Source organism: Parasteatoda tepidariorum, chromosome 4 (genome assembly GCF_982258835.1).
Source record: "Parasteatoda tepidariorum strain Cologne lab strain chromosome 4, Ptep-v5.0, whole genome shotgun sequence".
NCBI classification, from domain to species: domain Eukaryota; kingdom Metazoa; phylum Arthropoda; class Arachnida; order Araneae; family Theridiidae; genus Parasteatoda; species Parasteatoda tepidariorum.
Window position 1 is genome coordinate 50,859,393 of NC_141758.1, and position 20,121 is coordinate 50,879,513.

At 28.5% G+C, this 20,121-nt stretch overlaps 1 protein-coding gene across 1 annotated transcript in view; it reads right to left on the reverse strand.

Moving 5' to 3' along the window:
- LOC107455319 (potassium voltage-gated channel protein Shaker) overlaps nt 1–18,114 on the reverse strand; it is a 669,177-nt gene extending 651,063 nt beyond the window's left edge. The window contains exon 1 of the mRNA XM_016072833.4: nt 17,103–18,114. Within this exon, the coding sequence (XP_015928319.1) occupies nt 17,103–17,209 (107 nt within the window). The 5' untranslated portion in view covers nt 17,210–18,114. The remainder of the gene's footprint in view (nt 1–17,102) is intronic.
- Between the last annotated feature and the right edge of the window lie 2,007 nt (nt 18,115–20,121).

Consider the following 20,121-nt stretch of genomic DNA (forward strand, 5'->3'; position numbering starts at 1 on the left):
TATAATTTGTTTTATTGTTATATATTTGTATATATTTTATATTGTTATATATTTTATTGCTATTTTATTTGTTTTATTGTCTCATTATAATTTGTATTATTTGTTTTATTCTTAAGTTTAAAATTTTTAAATTTCACATTTTGATCCATCAAAATTGAAACTTCAGACCCATTCTAAAAGACCTAAATACTTTGAATTGAATGAATTTGATTAAATTGAAAAAAATTATCTAGCATGTAAGTCATTATCGATTAAGATTTTGTGAATTACGAGAAAAAAAATTCATATCACACCCTGATGTGGATAAACTATAATATACTATTGCACAATTTTATAATTAAACACCTAAGCAGCAGTCAAAATTTTACATAATTACTTTATACACCAATTCAATTTCTTAATAAATGAAACAACTCTAAATAAATATAAAAGAATAGCAGAAGAGTCTTTTAAAAAAAATTATAAAACATTTTATTTAAAAAATTATTTTACAATGATAATTTACAAATTGTATGAAATTCCAAGGCTAATTTTAATATATTCATTCTGTAATCTTAATGTAGAATTTCAATATGCTTTGGGTATAAGAGATAACGGTTTTCAAATATTCAAAAATTCAGAACCATAAAAATAAGTCACGCATTCATAATTTTACTTATACCTAAATAATTCAAGGTAAGAAGCTCAGTACAGAGCTCAAAACTTACATCTGATAATAAATTCAAGCCCAAGAAATCAATAAGTCCCTTTAAAAAGATTTATGACTCATTCTTCTTTATTTTCATCATAAAATAAAGTACGTATAAGTATACTTAAAAACAAAATTGATCATCAAAATTGAAAATATCTTATACCTTGCAAAATAAGTTTAAAAGTTTATAAATGTTTGCAAAATAAGTTTATTTGAAAAATGTATGCATAGTTTTTTTTCAAATTTCTAAGTTCATTCGTAGGTTGCTATAATGTCATTCTTTATTTCCATAATAATTAAATAATAATAAAGCTAATAACTAGGCTCATTGATATTAAGTTCCTACTTTAGTTACAATAACTACCTCGTTTAACCCATGCTTAGTACCACACTAATCAATCATTTAGTTCTTTTTTTAGTAGAAATAACTACATCGCTTATAAATTTCAGATTAGAAGAAAAGTGTATACATTAAAAATATTATTAATTTATTTAAAGAATGAAATATCCACTTCAATTTGAAGCTCCTTTCGTAATTGAAAAAATTTAGTTTTTTCATAGTTAGCTAATAATCGGTTAATTATTCAGTTAATAATTTTAAGTAAGTTCCCCATTATTTACGAAACTTCCTTAGTAACAATTATTAGATTGTTTCTCGCGTAAGTAACATTTTATTAATTAAAATGTTGACTGTCCAAAAAAAGGTTTGGTGCAAGATGAAATTACTATTTGTTGAAGAGGTTGTTCTATTAGATTGTTTCACAAAAATTATCAGATTGTTTCTCTCGAAAGTAATATTTTATTAATTAAAATGTTGACTGTCCAGAAAAAGGTTTGGTGCAAGATGAAATTACTATTTGTGGAAGAGGTTATTTTATTAGATTGTTTCACAACAATTATCAGATTGTTTCTCTCGAAAGTAATATTTTATTAATTAAAATGTTGACTGTCCAGAAAAAGGTTTGGTGCAAGATGAAATTACTATTTGTTGAAGAGGTTGTTTTATTAGATTGTTTCACAACAATTATCAGATTGTTTCTCTCGAAAGTAATATTTTATTAATTAAAATGTTGACTGTCCAGAAAAAGGTTTGGTGCAAGATGAAATTACTATTTGTTGAAGAGGTTGTTTTATTAGATTGTTTCACAACAATTATCAGATTGTTTTTCTCGAAAGTAATATTTTATTAATTAAAATGTTGATTGTCCAGAAAAAGGTTTGGTGCAAGATGAAATTATTATTTGTTGAAGAGGTTGTTTTATTAGATTGTTTCTCAACTATTATCAGATTTTTTCTCTCGAAAGTAATATTTCATTAAATAAAATGTTGACTGTCTAGAAAAAGGTTTGGTGTAAGATGAAATTACTATTTGTTGAAGAGGTTGTTTTATTAGATTGTTTCACAACAATTATCAGATTGTTCTCTCGAAAGTAATATTTTATTAGTTAAAATGTTGACTGTCCAGAAAAAGGTTTGGTGCAAGATGAAATTATTATTTGTTGAAGAGGTTGTTTTATTAGATTGTTTCTCAACTATTATCAGATTGTTTCTCTCGAAAGTAATATTTTATTAATTAAAATGTTGACTATCCAGAAAAAGGTTTGGTGTAAGATGAAATTACTATTTGTTGAAGAGGTTGTTTTATTAGATTGCTTTTCAACAATTTTCAGATTGTTTCTCTCGTAAGTAATATTTTATTAATTAAAATGTTGACTATCCTGAAAAAGGTTTGGTGTAAGATGAAATTATTATTTGTTGAAGAGGTTATTCGAAGAATTTCCACTTGTCCATATTTTATTCCGGAGTAATGTCGACAAGCAATTATTTTGCAAAAACCACAACATGCTTAAAGAATCAAACTACATAATAAATAAAATTACTTTACAAACTTATGTTGAGCTCCAAAGTAAAGATTAATCTTAATTTTTAATAAAAATATATACATTATCGAATTATAAATTTGGAAAACGGTCCGGAAGGGGGAGGCTGTAGGGCTAAGCCAAACAGGACGCCTCCATCCACCAAGAAATCGAAAATGCGAGTGTCATGTGTATGTTAGCATTGTTTTCGATAAGGAAAATTAAGGAATCCTTGTATTGGTTATTAATTGTTTAAATTTAATGCCAAGGCTCTTTTTTTAGCCTTACACATTCACATGCGTTGGCGGAAAAGAAAGCGTGTGAAATAATGGAGAGTTTTAATGAAATCAGAGCATCAGTAACCATATAACGGTTTTCGAATTCTATGCTAATGTCTTAGGCAGATGAAGAGGGAATCTCTAAAAAACATTTTATTCTGCAGTCAATTCAAGGTCGTGGTATAAAAAACATAGATTATATAAACTGCTGTTTGTAGAAAATGCAACACCATGAATGAATCATCAGAATCAAATGAAATTTAATGCAGAAACGACTTGTACTGATACAAATAAATGATGAAATTTTCAAAACAAAAGAAACAAATTAAGCGTCCGAAATCAGTATTTGGTGCAGCCACCACGCGCTGCAATAAGTGCTGCTATACGACGTGGCATGGAGTCAAACAGATGTTGAATATCTGCTTGAGGAAGAGAATTCCATATCGCTTGTATGCGCAACCAAAGTTCGTCTTTGGAAACTGCAGGACGCGGATCACGAGTGAGACGCCGACCAACCATATCCCACACGTGCTCAATAGGCGACATATCCGGCGAATAAGCAGGCCAAGGAAGAAGTTGCATGCGTTGTGCTGAACAGAAGTCTCTAACAGTCCGCGCAACATGTGGGCGTGCATTATCCTGCTGAAAGATAGCTCCAGGGATGCCTTGAAGGAAAGGAACGACTTCGGGCTGTAGCACTTCACGGACGTATCTGTTGCTATTGAGATTACCCTCAATTCGTATCAAATTGGATCGTCCATGATACGAAATCGCACCCCAGACCATAACTCCGGGTGTTCGACCGCTATGTCGTTCAATAATACACTCAGGAAGGCAGCGTTGACCGGCATAACGTCTAACACGAACACGGCCATCATGGGTCCACAAATTGAAGCGTGATTCATCTGAAAAGACAACTTGGTGCCAATCAGCTCGCCAGTCTCTGTGCTCAAGAGCCCACTGCCGACGCAGCCGTCGATGATCCGCCGTGAGGGGAATCCTGTATAATGGCACCCTTGCACGCAATCCACGGCGCAGCAGACGACGACGAATTGACGAAGCCGACAATTGTACACCTGTAGCAGTAGACCAATGTGCTGCCAGCTGCCTGGAGGAAGCTGTGCGATCATTCACCGCCATGCGGAGCAGGTGTCGATCATCGCGCTCTGACGTCACCTTCTGTCGTCCAGTGCCTGTTTTTCGAGTTGTTCGGTGCTCGTCGGTCCACTGCTTCCAAACTCGCATCACTGTGGAACTGTTCCGCTGCATACGAGCTGCTATTGCGCGATAGGAAAATCCTCCTTCTCGAAGGCCGATTATCCTCCCTCGTTCAAACTCCGTAAGTTGCTTGAATTTCTTATTCTTCCGTCGTGGAGGCATACTCAGGTCTCACTAAACGTTTGCCACTAACAAATAATCATAGACTATTTTCAACGTCCCGCTACAGCACTTTATTTATACGCTTTCAGCATCAATTCAGAGGGCGCTGCGCGCGCCACGCACGCGCGATGGCTCTGAAACTTTATTAATCTGCATAATATCCTATAATTGACATTTGCTGCGAATTTCATTTGATTCTGATGATTCCTTCATGGTGTTGCATTTTCTACAAACAGCAGTTTATGTGGTATAAAATATAGAAGTGGTATAAAATGATGGTATAGATGTGGTATAAAATATAGAAAATATAGATTTTTTTTTGCTTATTCAAGAAAGATTAAATAAGATTAAATAAAATAATATTTTTTCGTTAAAATGTTAGGAAAAATTGTATGCATATTTCAGCATGCCATTGGCTAATAATGAAGTTCTTTCCCTAGTTGCAATAAAAACACGGAGAAAAAAATTTGGCTAAATTACCGTACAGTATGTTTATGACATTTCTGAAAAAGAAAACTTGATTAATTCTGACTAATAAAACTCAAACCATTCATTTGGTAATTTTTCCGTTTATATGGTATTGATTTATCAGAAATTCTTGTTTTTTAAATTGTCGTTCTAATTATCACACATTAGTGAAATACGAAAAAAAAAACGAACAAAACGGATTTTATGCCAAGCTCAAAAAAATCAAGATAAAATTCCAATTTTCACCACAATCTAGATACTGTTTAAAAAATTAATCTAGATGCAGTAATATAAATAATCTAGATACTGCTATATAAATAATCTAGATACTGTTATATAAATAATCTAGATACTGCTTTAAAATGATTTCCTTGTATTTCCATTATTGAACTTCTGAAAATGTGAATACTACATTCAGGTGATTTTATACTTAATTTTGAAATTTGAACCATATTATGGTTCGTCGTTGTGGAAATATATGAGGGAAAATTGCCTCAACCAGTTAAAAGTTGTTTTTTTCATTAAAATTAAATGTGAAAGAGAAAACTTTTGTCATAAATTTATATATTTTTTTCATGAAAAATAAAAATTAGCTATTATTAAAAAAGTTATTAGCTTATTTTAAGATTTTTCTTACAAAAAATGTGTAATACATACACAGGTTAATAAAAACAATTCTTATCATATAGAAATGAAATTTCAAAAAACTCAACCGCAAATTAATGCAAAATTACTTCTACATTAATAGTTGTCAACTTGAAAGCTGTTTTCATTTTTTTAAGTTGTAAAACAATATAAGTTAATTAAGTTCAAGAAACATTATTTCTCTAAAGATTAGAATTCCATGTGACACTGTATTAAAATTAAAAGTTTAAAAGATATTGTGGACAACACACTGAGGCGTAAGACTTCCATAATATGGTAAACTTTACCGTGCTTCTAGCTCTACGGCATTAAGAAAAACTCAATATTTTTTACCGAAACTTTTTCATAATATTGTAGGTAAAATTAAGAATAATATATGGTTTCATAATGTGTGATAAAATTCGGTAAATGTGCTAAAATTTGGTAACTTCATCAAGCCTTCTTACAGCATTGCATAAAAATCACTTTCTCGATAAAAAAAATTTTCTGTTTCGTATTTATTTAATGTGTGGTAACAAGAACTATAATTTTAAAAATCAGAATTTCCGGATAACCGTTACCATAAACGGAAAAACTACCAAATAAATATTTTAAATACCATATACTTTGGTTTAATTAACCAGGATTTTCTTTTATATCAGAACTGTAATTTTACCAAAACTTTTTTCTCGATACAGCATTTCAATACGTATCTAATGATATGACTATAGAATTTAATTAGTACTAAGTTAGAACTTAAATTCAATTTTCCAAACCACCAACAAGCTGCATCGAAAAACATAATGAAACAATACAATTTATTTGTGCATACAATGTTGCGAATGAAAATATCCATTCCAAGAACAGTCTTCAAAAGAGTTGGGATTTATTGCTTTGACAGGTGTGGTTGAAAGGGTCCATTACTTGGCGACTAAACGCCATTTTCTGGTTGTGAAGATGCATCATTTTCATTCATCCGTAACTGACAGATAAATAGGTGTATGCAAAATATTTTGAGATCTCGCCAACTTTCATATGCCTATGGACATGTTTTAAATATTTTGTGCTTATTACGCATAGCACGCTGTGAGAAGATAATATGAATACGTCTAAGTTAAAAGGCGAATGCTGTATTTATGTTGTGTTACTTAAAAAGCTATTTTTCATCCAACTTTCTAAATAGCTTATATTTTTATCTCTCATTTTAAAAAAACATTTTCAACATGTATTTGTATTGTTTTTACAAATAACACTAAAAAAATAGATATAATAAATGCAGTCTACACTCTTTTGTAGGATGTCTATTACAGCGATAATGACCGCTGCTTTAAGAGCAGTTTTCTTTTACAAGAGTATATTCACTGAAATAAATTACGGAATAAATCAAGGTAAAAAGCATTGGCACCTGAATTAAAGATTCGTACAATCTATTTTACCGTTTTATACAGCTTTTTTTGAGGAGTTCCTTTTTATTTCATTATAGCGTGATTTTTCAGCAAGTATTACTGTAAAAATTTTTGAATTTTTTGTGAATATTTCGTTCCTAAAAACATTACAGTAAAAATAGATTTTACGGGGAAAACTAATGGTACCCTGAGTGTTGGTATTTTTTTCGTAATTTAATCCCGAATAGCACCTCCAAATTATCACTGAACCATTTATCCTTAAATAGCGACCAAAACACTTCTTTTTTTTTCAGGAAAATCATTTCAAAAGAAAATTTCAATATTTATTAATTATGTCTAACATAAACTTCAATGATATTATTTAAATCAATATTTCTTTCGATGTTACAGTATATTAACCGTGAAATAACTTGAATTCTCTTTGAGTGAGGAAAAAGTGACACGACTTCTTAGATCTAGGTAATTTGGATTAATCTGGGATTCTAGATAATCTGAAATTTTAAGTAGTCAGGGATTCTAGGTAATTTAGGATTCTAAGTAATTGTATCATTTTTTTTAATAACGAGTCAGTATCGATATCAGTTTAGTATCGATGTCATTTTTGTTAGTTTATAATAATAGCAGCTTCTCTTTACTACGTTGGTTTTTATTTAAACGAATATCAAATGTCAATACCTAGTCCCCAATACCAAGTGTGAACTGTATTATACCTAAAATTTTAATTTGCTGTAATTATAATAAGGTATTTAAAAAGAGCTGATTTTTGTCTTTATTTATTACTAAAAAGATGATATGCATTATCTCTACCAAATAATAGAATGGATATAAAGAAATAAGATGAATAATATGGATCTACGTAAATAAAATCAAAATAATAATATGGATAGATTTATCAATTGTGAGAAAAAGATTTGCCTAAATATTGCATGAGATGGAGTTTATAGAATTAAAATTGATAGTAATAAAAAAAAAGTTTTAATTTCTGAATGTTGATCTTTCGGAAACAATTAATGTAATAAATATCATTATAACACTGCTTTTATAACATTAAAATTTGACGATTTAAAAACTTTAGCAGCTAACTACTAGTATCTTTTACAGTAAAATAAAAATACATATTTTATTATCTTCACCTAAAGTGAATAGGAGCTTTTTTCTAATTAAATTTTGGGTAATAAGGGATAAAATGAACTTTGAATTATAATATATAAATATTAAAAACTTATTTTCTTAAAGTAAACTATTAGAAATTTTCTCACTTTTACTCTAAATACAGAATCAAAAGTTAGCAAAAATATGTTTTATTAATATTTGATTGAGCTCTTTAACAAAATAAATTGATATTTAACAGGATAAATGATTAAAATCAATTAAACTTTTAGCAAAAAAATAGCATCAATTGCGAAAATCTATCACGTTTACTATCAGAAGTAACTTTCATATCAAATCTCAAAAATTACATTCTCTTTAAGTGCATGCAATTATCGTTTGATTCAGAGTAACTATTCTTAAAGGAATTAGTAAACTATTACTATTATATGTAAGACAAACAAATGAATCTTTTAAACGTACCCCCATTTAAAACTACGATACAATGTCGAGATAACGGACATTTAACTAGCAACTAAACTAATATTTATGAATGTCTTGTAATTGATGTAGTCAAATATTTGTTTAAAATAAAACGAAAAAGTCGGAGTTTCATGTATCGATTTCAAATTAAAACAGGAAATATGTTTATTTAAATCTCTAGGAATGATTGCTTACATGAACAATTCTACAGTGTTTATATCATTTTCTCTCAAATCGTTTGAAGAAATTATATCGGTTATTAAATTTTGAAATGTTTAACTTTTGAAAGGGATATCGTAAATAAGTAAAGAAAAGGATAGTTCAATTTTTTTTCAATTTACTATGAATAAAAACTATTATAAATTATTTATTAGCCAATTATTAATAATTTATTGTTAGATACTTTTATTGTAAGTAAGTTATTTCAATTTAAATTTAATTACGATAAAAGTCGCAGTGGTTATACAATATTAAAAATAAACGTACTACACACTCAATTTAATATTGAAAAGATGTCATAAAACTTATTTTATTGCGAAAATAAAAAGCTTTTTCCAAAACATGATGTTTTCTGTTATATTTTAAGCAAGCCGTAACACAACATGTAATTTTTTCCCTCAACGGTAGTTTTAATTTAAAAATTAGATTTTGAAAATCCAATATTTAGAAAATTATTTTTAAAATATTTATGTTCTTCTAATTTACATTATTGAACTTTGTTAGATACATTAACATATAAAAATTTAAAAATATTGATAACAATTATTTATAAAATAATTATTTTAAAAAATCATATTTAGTTTATATTAACTGTTTTTGCTTGTTTTAAAGCATCGTTTGTTTTCAAAACTTGTAGGTCTTAAGACTAGATTTCCTGAGAGTTAAATCAAAATGAAATTGAATATCTCAAACTGAAGTATGCCAGCAATTGTCTTTATGAATAAGTGTAAAACTTTCTTAAGTTTCCATGAAAACCATCCTTTTTTCTTCTTTTATTATTTATGTAATTATGTTAACTATTATGCAATAATTTATTATGATTGTAAAATTTAATAAAAAATTAGATAAATAAATAAAGATTCCTGTACTAATTCTGCACACGATTCAATTCAAAAACTCTTTTCAAATAATTCCTATTTTGAAGCAAAGAAAATGTTTTGAAAGAGGGCTAAATGCTACTAGCCAATTATTACAATCATATTGAAATAGTTTGCATATTTGGTAAAATTTCTTAAATTTCAATATCTAAAAGAGAAAAATGAAGTGGCAAATTTCCAAAATTAATTAACGGGAAAATTTATTAAATTTCCAAATTAATTAACGGGACAGAAACGGTGGGATGAAATGTCGGGATCGAAACGTCCTGCTTTAGTCTCTTATTTCATACAACTTTCAAACAAACCGCCTATGTATTATTTTATTCAACAACAAGGGTTTAATTTTAAAGATAAACAATTATTCCTAAAAACTACAATTTAGAGAATTATCTTCCCAAACACTCTTATATATTTTAATTTCAAATGTGTATCCCTTAAACTTACTATTTATTTCTGATTGAACTATGATCTATCATTCAACACATAAAAAATTCAAAAGATTGAAATAAAAGATTGAAATCATGATTCATACATTTATTTTGCTTGTGGTGATAAAAAACGTTTGCTTTCAAACTGTTTTGATCCTGTAAAATACTGTCTCTGAAATCATAGAAAAATTCTCAGCTCATATTGTATTTTCTGTTAGAAACATATAAAAGAATATTTTGCTTGTAGGGTAAACTAACCAGTGAAGGAACACTTAAGCTTCGCTTGCCTTTTAAAAAATCATATTAATTTCAAAATTCGTAATTTCAGTTAAATGACAGTGTCAACATATTTTTTACTAATTGCAAATTATGCAAAAAAATTGCAGAGAACTTACATAATATTGTTTTAAAGTTTTGGAGGTTCAAATAACAAGTAGTAAGAAGACCCAGTGAAGGAACAGCTCTTACCAGTGAAGGAACACAAAATTGCCCAGTGAAGGAACACTTAATTTTGGTTATTTTTTAATGCTCTTTATGAATTTTTTAGCCATACAAATACAGTCGGACATCTATTTAACAAACTTCCATTCTACGAATTTCCCTATTTTACGAATTTTTTCGAGGAACCAAGAGCATTTTGGAAATTTTTTTGTAAAATAACTTCCATATAGCGAAGTGAATTTTCTATTTAACGAACTTTTCATTGAGATCCAATTTCCCTATTTTCCAAAATATTTCTTAACATTTTAAACTTGTTAAAGCAATTTATGGGGGAAATGACATTAAATTAATTTTCGAAGCCACTGCTTTATGAAATGTATTACTGTTTTGTCTAAAAATTATCTTAGAGAAAGCAGTAAATTCCCTTTCCCTTTTTGTTTGCACTTCAAACGAAAAACTCACTTCAAATTAACGGATTTCATCCGTAGCAATTTAACTTAACGCAAGTGGTAATGTATGTTTAAAATTACTTTTATAATAAATGCAACTATATTTTTATACATAAATTTAGACTTTTTTTAGTTGAAAATGTATATAGCATGATAGTGTAACACTGGATAATGTTTTGCTCTATTCTTGCTTTCCATGCAGATTTCTTTTATGGTTGAGATTTATATGATAAATAGTAGATACTAGTTTACAAGATAAAAGTGTATCAATTGCTATTTTAATTATGTCTAGTGTTTAAGAATTTAAAACCTGTTTTGTGTTGTTTAAGTATTTTAAGAGGTGATTTTCTATTTAACGAATTTTCCATATAACGAGCTTATTATTGGTATTAAGTGATTTTGTTAAATAGAGGTCCGACTAAAAGCAAGACTATTTGTGAAATTATGAGATACAAGTACTTGTAAAATGCTAACTTTTTTCTGTAATCATGAACTAGAAATTAAAGTGATGTTAAATACAAAATAAATTTAAAAAAATCGTTCTTTCTTATAATTTGACAGTCAAATCTAAATCATTGTGTCATCCGATGCTGTTTATTATCATTATTATTTTATCACCTTTTTGTTTACTCTTTTTCCTCTTATTTCTTGAAGCTTTTTTTCTTTTTTAAGTATTTTTTCTTTCTTTTTCTTTTCCATGTTCTCTTGTTTTAATGTTATTTAGATCTTTCAGCCTCTTGAAATTTTTGCCATTTCTCTGAAGTTAGTGCAAAAGGTAATTTATTCGCTTTTCTTCTTATTTGACCTTTCTTTTTATCATCAATATTTGGCCAATGTAAATGGCTCTTCCAAACTTCTTCTGATTTTTCAGCAACATTTCTAGAATGCCTTTCTCGAAAATAGACGGGGGAAAGGTGTCTTGAAGTTTGAGGCAAATCCATCTCTTGTTGACTTATATCTAGAGGATCTTTAGAAGTACTGATTTTACTTACAGAATCATTTCTTTTTTCAACTAAGAGAATCAGCATGAGGACTCATTTCAAATTCGATATCTAATATGCATTCATTATCAATACTAGCTTCAGTTCCTAAGTTTGACTTTAGCAAGTGGTCTTCTTTTAATACGTGCTTCTTCCATATTGGAAAAAGTACAGGCTCTTGGACATTTTCGATATTAGACTCTTCCGTCAATGCTGTGTTAAAAATTTACAACATATCTTGAGGGATTTCCCTCTCAAGCTTCTGAAGAAATTGAGTATCGTTTCTGTTTAACTTTGTTTTTTGTTGAGGAACTTACTTCTAAATTCTAACATTGTAAAGTAGTTTCTATAAATTATATAATCACGTTGCTATCCTATAATGATAGCTTATTAGGAGTTCTTGGTGCAAAAGCCAGCGAAAAAATGTTCTATTTTTATGATTATATTTAATTAGTTTTCGATTTGTAAACATAGTTTATTAAGTTGCCTAACATTTGATGTAACTACACACCCCGTTAATAAATATAAATTATAATTTTTTCATAAATTAAGCTATTAAATTAACATTTTGAACTGAAATTATTTCAGGAATTATTCATACAATTTTTAACAAAATTTCGGTTGTCCTCTATATAGCAGAATTACTTATCCTAGAGTCATGTAAAATCATATATCACACATTACTGTTCATTCACTGGAAGTATTCCCAGTGTAGGAATATGCCTGTTTCTTCACTGGTTAGAAGCTGGTTTTTGTCTTTTAAACAGAATTTTGATGTATAATATGACTAAAAGTACAAGAAAATTACGAAATTTCTTTTATTTTCATTAACTGAGAAATGAACCCAGTAAAGAAACATTTGTTCCTTCACTGGTTTTTCATCGTTTGGTGATCCAGTGAAGGAACATGCCTGTTCCTTCACTGGTTGGAAGTTGTTTTTTGTCTTTTAAACAGAATTTTGATGTATAATATGACTAAAAGTACAAGAAAATTAAAAAATTTCTTTTATTTTCATTAACTGGGAGAAAAACCCAGTAAAGGAACACTTGTTCCTTCACTGGTTTTTCATCGTTTGGTGATCCAGTGAATAAACACCCCCTTATCTCAGTACTTGATTATGCTATGGTGCTTTAAAAAAAATAAAACGTAACTTCAATAACTATATTTTGAATTCTCTTTTTCACAGTGAGAAAAATAAGACTACTACATGCAATTAATTCCACTTCAAACATATAAGTACAAACACTCACCTTATAATTTTTTCAACGAAACAAGGTGTTGCAGAGATAATAACAAATTCAAAAATTTTTTCAGAGAAATCTATTTGACCAGGTAATCCAAAATATTGCTAGATGACTTCCTATTGTTTGGCAGTAAGCTATTGTTACCAATCAATCTAAAGAAAAACTTTCAAATTCCTATTTTTAATGAATATATATGAAATGTTCCTTCACTGGGTAGTGTTCCTTCACTGGTTGGTTTACCCTATCACAACTTGACAACTATTTTTAAAGAAAGCATTTTACAAAAACTTATTTACAATGTACTTTATTAAATAAAAAAATAAAAATAGTTTGAATTTGAATATTAGAAAAGGAATCCTTAAGAATTTGCAAATGATTGGAAAAAAGCGTTTTTTTTTTTTTTTTTTTTGTTTTTTTTTTTTTTATTGAATTCTTTAAGCTCCATTTATAGATTTCACAAATTATTTACGTTTCATTAATTATAAATAGAATATTTAGAAACATCGGAAATAATTATTTTTGATTTGAAACCAAATAATATTAATAATTAGCTTTAATTTTAATCTAATTCCATTGGTTACCTTTCTTTGTTATGTAGAGGAATTATAGGATTCTTGCCCCCCGAATTACCGTAAAAATTATGGTGTATCAGCTTTTTTTGTTCCGAACCATACTCCAGTAAAAATGGTTTTTACGGTAAAACGTACCGGCACCCAGAGTGCCAGCACTTTTTATATAAATTTGATCAGAAATATTTTACAGTGTATTTTCCAGGAAGAAAAAAATGAGTACATTTCATCTTAATATTTTAATATTAAAAGCCAACATTCTTAGAAAAATTTTCATTTGTGTGCTTTTTATCCTATTTAAAGAAATGGAGAAATTTACAATACTTGAAAGTAATTTTTCCCCAATTATAATCTGGGAGAAACATCACGTGAAAACCTCTGATGGTGATTTTAACCAAATATAGAAAACTGTCAGGCGGAATTACTCATTAAATCATTTTTTAAAATGAATTTATTTCAACAAGAGATTTTTATATATGTCACATGTTAAATCACTTTTAAGAATCTGCTAGCCCATTAAATTAATTGGTAAGATTTTCTCAAGAACAAGACATATTTTTTTACCACGAGAGAGAAGAGAAATCAAGTTTTTTTTTTTTTAAAAAAAGTCGTATACTTAAAATTTAATTTCTCAGGAACTATTCAATCGGTTTAGCACAAATTTTGTATTTTGCCAAGTAAAATTACCTTCTTTAAAATGATGTTAACAATTTTATAGCTTACGGTTAAAAAAATGCAGACTGTTATTAAATTAGAAAATAAAAAATAATAAATATTTATTAAAATTTAATATTTGCAGGAAATTATTTTTGGATATATAAATCTTATAATTGCGTGCAAAAATTTTAAAATTCGTTTAAAAAGAAATGATAAGTTTTTTTTTCGGTGCACATTAGAGTTTATCAATTTATTTTGATAAAACTTCACTTCAATTTTGGCTAAGTTAACACACTGATGTTCCTCATAATTTGAGTGCATAAAATCGGATAATACGTAGGGTTTTATTGAGTAGGTTATAGAGTTCTACCGGTAGATGCTAGGTCTGTAGAATCGGAATACAATATGCAGGATTTATACGGTACTCAAAAATTTAACGAAAGTGGTTTCATAATTGAACAAAAGAACTAAGAATTTCTTCTTATTTGCTTTTATTATGAAATTACGAAGCAAAGAACAACGAAACCATTAGCGAACCCAAAGATTTCGGAGCTTGATATAGATGTTTGGACATATATTAAGCTTAGTGAAGACTAATTTACTAAAATACATCTTACTTTTTTACTTCTGCTACATATTTTTAAAATGTTTAAGGACATTATTATCCTTGATATGATATGTTTTAAGGAAAAGTGACCATATTTTCTCGATTTTATGTGGTCATCTCTCCCGAAGTTGATATTGAAATGGCCAACAAATTCATAGCGTCACTCCACTATAACATTCTTCTGCTTTTTCCTCAGGAAAAAAGATTGAACTATATATGTGCTTTAAAGATCGACATAGTTGAATAAAATATAACCCACTCATCAAAAAACAATAGAATGCTGAATTCAAAAAAATATTTGACCCTTCAATAAAATAAACATTAAATTTTAACATATTTTTTGTTGTTGCAAAAGGCAATGTTTTGTCGTCGAAGTGGTTTGTCTAAAGATATATGAATTATAAATAAAATGAATAAAGAAGGAGAAGGACTCTTCCAAAAACTTTGAAAGAGTTTATTACTTTTTACACGAACTTCCAATATAAAATGTAATGAAAAATATAAAATGTAATTAATTTAATAAAAATATATGTAATGGACAAACCAACATCCAATTTTTCGAAATTTTTAAATATTTTTAATTTATAGAATTTTGAATAAGTGTATCGAGAGATAAAAGCTAATGTTGATACGTATATTACATTTTAAATTAATGACTAATTTTTTTTTAAATATTTCCTTTGAATAAAACGAACGTATATTTTTTGTGAAGAATGCGTTCTCTTATTGCTTAACTAATCAAAACGTTTTACCTCCCTTAATATTTAATGCATGCAATTAAGAGAAAAATCATGAAATTAGTGAAAATGTGTATAATTAAGAGAAAATGTATGTAAGTAAGTGAAAATGCATGTAATGAAGTGAAAAAATAATGAGTGATTAAAAATTTACAAAGGATGTTTCATGATTTAAAACATAACTAATAATGCGAAAGAAAATCTAGTTAGGTTGGAAAGTTTTTAAACGTCTGGATTTGTAATTTATATATTAAGTTTGTACAAAATCTACCAGATTGACATTTTTAAAAAGAGAGAAAGATTTCGCAAACAAAGAAACTATAACCGTTTATACATCAATAGCATAAATGCTCCATTAACGAAGTAAATCTTAAATTTAAAGAGAAATTTGATTAACAGAGTTAAATTTTTTCATAAATTAAAGAGAAATAAACAGATTTCTCAATGATTCTATATTCTAGCCTAAAAAATATTGCTAAATTAAATTTGTTGGTTTTATGTATAAAGATCAATATTGCCATACTATGTCACGCAAATGACTAGTAATTTGTATGACAACTTCCTTCAATCTTTTTCAAATAATAAAAAATTTAAATCATTTTATGTCCAGCAGTATCACTCTCAAAAAAATAAAAATAAACAGTTATCAACAGAACAATTTATTATTAAAATGATTCATGAATTTTAAAAAAGCAAAACGCTACCGTAAAAATAAATCGGTACTGACAGGCACAGAGTGACATGTGTCACATTAGTGCACCAATAAATTTACAAGTAAGTTTAATGTAAATTGAAATAGAGCATGAACCAGAGTCGGCTAAACTGCGAAGAGTAAGGGGTGTTACTGTAAGATTTGCTATAAATTAAGTATTGTGTAAAATAACAGAAATATAGTAGAGATCATTATCTCGACAGCGTGGAACTCGTTTTTTCATGAAAACGGTGACCAGCTGAAGAAAATAAATAAGAAACCTTTAACAATACTTTTACAGTTAGACCAACAATAAATCTTAACCCTCCTAAATTATTTATTTTTTGGGGAGGGGCATAAGTTTGTGATATAAATAATAAGCAATGCTATAAGTAATGTGATAAGTTATTGACGTAAGTCATATAAATGATGAAATAAAGCTGTAAAATCAACATTATTAATAAGTTAACGGTAAAATCAATTGTATTTCTATGCAATTTTGATGAAACTTTGAAACTTTATTAAACTCAATGAAAGAGTTTTGGTCAGAAAAAAATGACTCAAACTGCGTTCAAAACACATGGATATATGTATTTGGTTCGACAAATGATGAAACTTTTAAAGGAATGAAAATACGATAGAATTGATTGAAATAGGAAAAATTTCAACGATATTATATTTATAAACATACGCAATGAAACTTTTAAAATTATTCTACTTAATAAAAGAGTTATAGCCAAAACAAATTTTTACCGCATTCAACAGATTTAAAATAAATAGTTTATTCTGCAAATTAAAAAAAAAAACTTTTAAATGAATGTACGATTGAATTAAAATAATATGTATTATGGCAGCAAATTTAACAAACAAATGCAGTTACTCTATATTAAACGCAATCATCAAAAAAGAATTTAAATAGCTCACCCTTGGGTTCCCTGATGCTGAGTTGAATGTTGTTTTTTAACTTTGGACATGAGCTTGTCCCATGGACCACCCATGCCAGAGGCACCGGTAGCTCGGAACATCGCCATGTTGACAACTAATTTCCACTTTAACTATCTTCTGCAGTTAAGAATCACGTAATCCATTGTGAACAACACCATAAAGTCCACTGAAATTCACCTGTTTGGTCTTTTTTGAACTAAAATTTATCTATTTGGTCTTTTCTGAATTGAAATTCATCTATTTTGGTCTTTTTAAAGGCAAAGAGAAGATGATAGAAGAGTTGAAATTTAAATATGCTAATTGAAATAGAGATTTTTCTGCCAAAAAGCTGTTGAGATCTCAGCAACAAAAATTATTATTATTATTATTGCTTAGAAATAATGTTGAGAAAAATTGTGCCCAAGTCTAATAGTAGAAGCTAAAATTTACGAAGAATTCAATTAGTAAAGAGCTAGTAAAGATGTGCTCGAAGATCAAAAAGACGATTGATTGTCAAAATTTTCCAAACTATTTGATATGCTAGTTAAGTACGGAACTAACTATTTTCAAGACCGATATCCTCAAGGCATTAGTAATATATCCAAGAAGGCACTAAAATATCCTAAGGTATTGAGAAAATTGAATCTTTTTCAAAACCTAAGTTCGACTATATTTCTTTGATTTAAACTAAGGAATTATTTTTAAAAAAATGAACTCTTCTTCGTTTATATTGGGCTGTCCGGTAAATAGAACATGATTTGAACTCTCAAGATCCTTTGTAGGCAAAATCACACTGTACACAAGGAGTCAATTTATCGTTTGGGACTGGAGTGTTTTGAAATTGAAGAAGCATGGTGCTCCAGTCGTTTTACTTTGTTCCACACAGCCCCACCTGACTTAGATCGTCTGCTGCTGCTTCAGGGAGGCAGATCTCCACCGACGCACCTCGCGTCCCGTGCCGTTTCGTTCTAAAAATTATCGTTTGCGCTTCCTTCGAGAGCTCAGTAAATCCGCGCTTCACTCCACAGGCGGTTGTTCTTAGAAGCGCGCCCTGGTGGTTAAAGTTTTGATCGTTCTAGGTTTCGTTACGCTCTGTCAACTTAACTAGCAAATGATATGCAGAAAAATAAATTCTTGATGCAATCAAAATATATTTCCGAATAAAGTAATTAAGTAGTGTCTAAAACAGCATTTTGGCTGGATTTCGACCAGAACTAACTTTCCTCTAAAATAATTTTAGTTCATGGGATTGTAGCTTAGTCTATTATTGTATTCGTGATGTAAAACTGGCATTTTAAAACTCTCGTGTTTAAACTGCCATGTTATAAAACTATTTCGTAGTTCTCCCATTTTTAACAAGCGCTTAATTATTTTCAAATTGCTTGAGAATTACAGAGAATGAAATTTTAAAAAAAATTTAACAAGATGGAATTTATAATGAAAATATCACACTAAAATTCCTTAGTTTTTTTTTAACCATCGTTTTTTTTAAAACAGCCGACCCAATTTTGAATTTACGACTACAATGTTCAACTCCGTAGCCTTGTAATTTGGAACCCAATCCAGAAGACAAAGAAACTCGTGGATCAAGTATTAGGAAAAAATTGCCTTCGCCGAACACTCTTTGATGGAACTAGCCCACATTCGTATTACCTGGTGAAGAGAACCGCAGATGCCTGTCATGGTTAGCCAGACGGCAAGGAGACTCAAATCCATAATTCTTCTACCACTGAGGATATTTTACGTCAGCACTGTGGTCAGTGCGGCAAGTGTGGAATTCGAATCGACTAGCCATCGCTGGGTTTTAAACTCGGTTAACCTCTTTGGCAGGTGAACGCTAAATCTTCTGAGCTCCCACGTCTCTTCTTCAGTTTGATCAAAATTTCTAACAAAAAAATTTAAGCAGAATACTTAGATTTTTCGAACACTTATAAATAATAGAAACTTTCTGCGAATTGTCGCTACACTCTGACAATTTCCTTTGCAAACTATAAGGAGACAAGCAAAATCTCAAGCGAAGATTATTTCCGAATATAGTAATTAAACTGTCAAAAGCAGTGTTTTAACCAAATCTAACTACTCGTCAACAATATTTCTACTTCTAAAAGTAAATAAAATCACTAAATAACTAAATACAGCGTCGTACAAATGTAGTGATAAAAATTAATCTATATCTCCCGTATTTAAAACTAATTTTTCGCTCTTTTATTTTTGATACGCGCTTTATAGTTTTTAAATTGCTGGAAGATACATTCTATAAAATCAAAGTAACAAAAACTCTAAATTTTTAACGTTACTTGAAATTTGAAACAAGAATATCAAAAGACAAAATTTTAAATACTTTATCAGCAATATTTAAAACAAAAGTTTTAAATGAAAAATTTAATTCAAGGAGCGGAATCAATTTAATTAAGACATATTTAATGGAAAAATAGTTTCGAACTTGATTCATATGTATTTGCAATATTGCAAAATATTTTCTTAATCCATAAAGGAGTAAAACGCAAATTAATTTTTTTCGTAAAATCAAAAATGTTTATTGATAAAAATGTGAGCAAAAATAAAGACTTTTTTAACATTTCTTTTACAAGTTCAGAAAATAGATAGTATAGTTTGTAATGACAAAAATAAAACTATCAGTAACTAAATCATAAAATTACTAAATGTTATCATTATACTCTAAATATTGTGTTCAACAATTTTATAAATTAAATTTTCTGTGTTTATTTTATAATATTTTCATTAAAAATTATACCGAAATTTGTCTAAGTATTATTTTTGTCAAAGATTATAAGATTATTTTAAAAGTTATTTTTTCCATAATTGAATGTATTAAATCAAATAAATGTATTTCACCATTTTATATGTTTTAATTTCATAGTTAATAGAGGAATGAAAAAAAATACAAATGGATAGTGTTCTGATAAAAAGCTTCGAGAAAAATTATCATATATGTATAATAATGACAATTCTGGTAAAAGAAAAAAAAATATGGAGACAAAACCAAAATATATGGTAT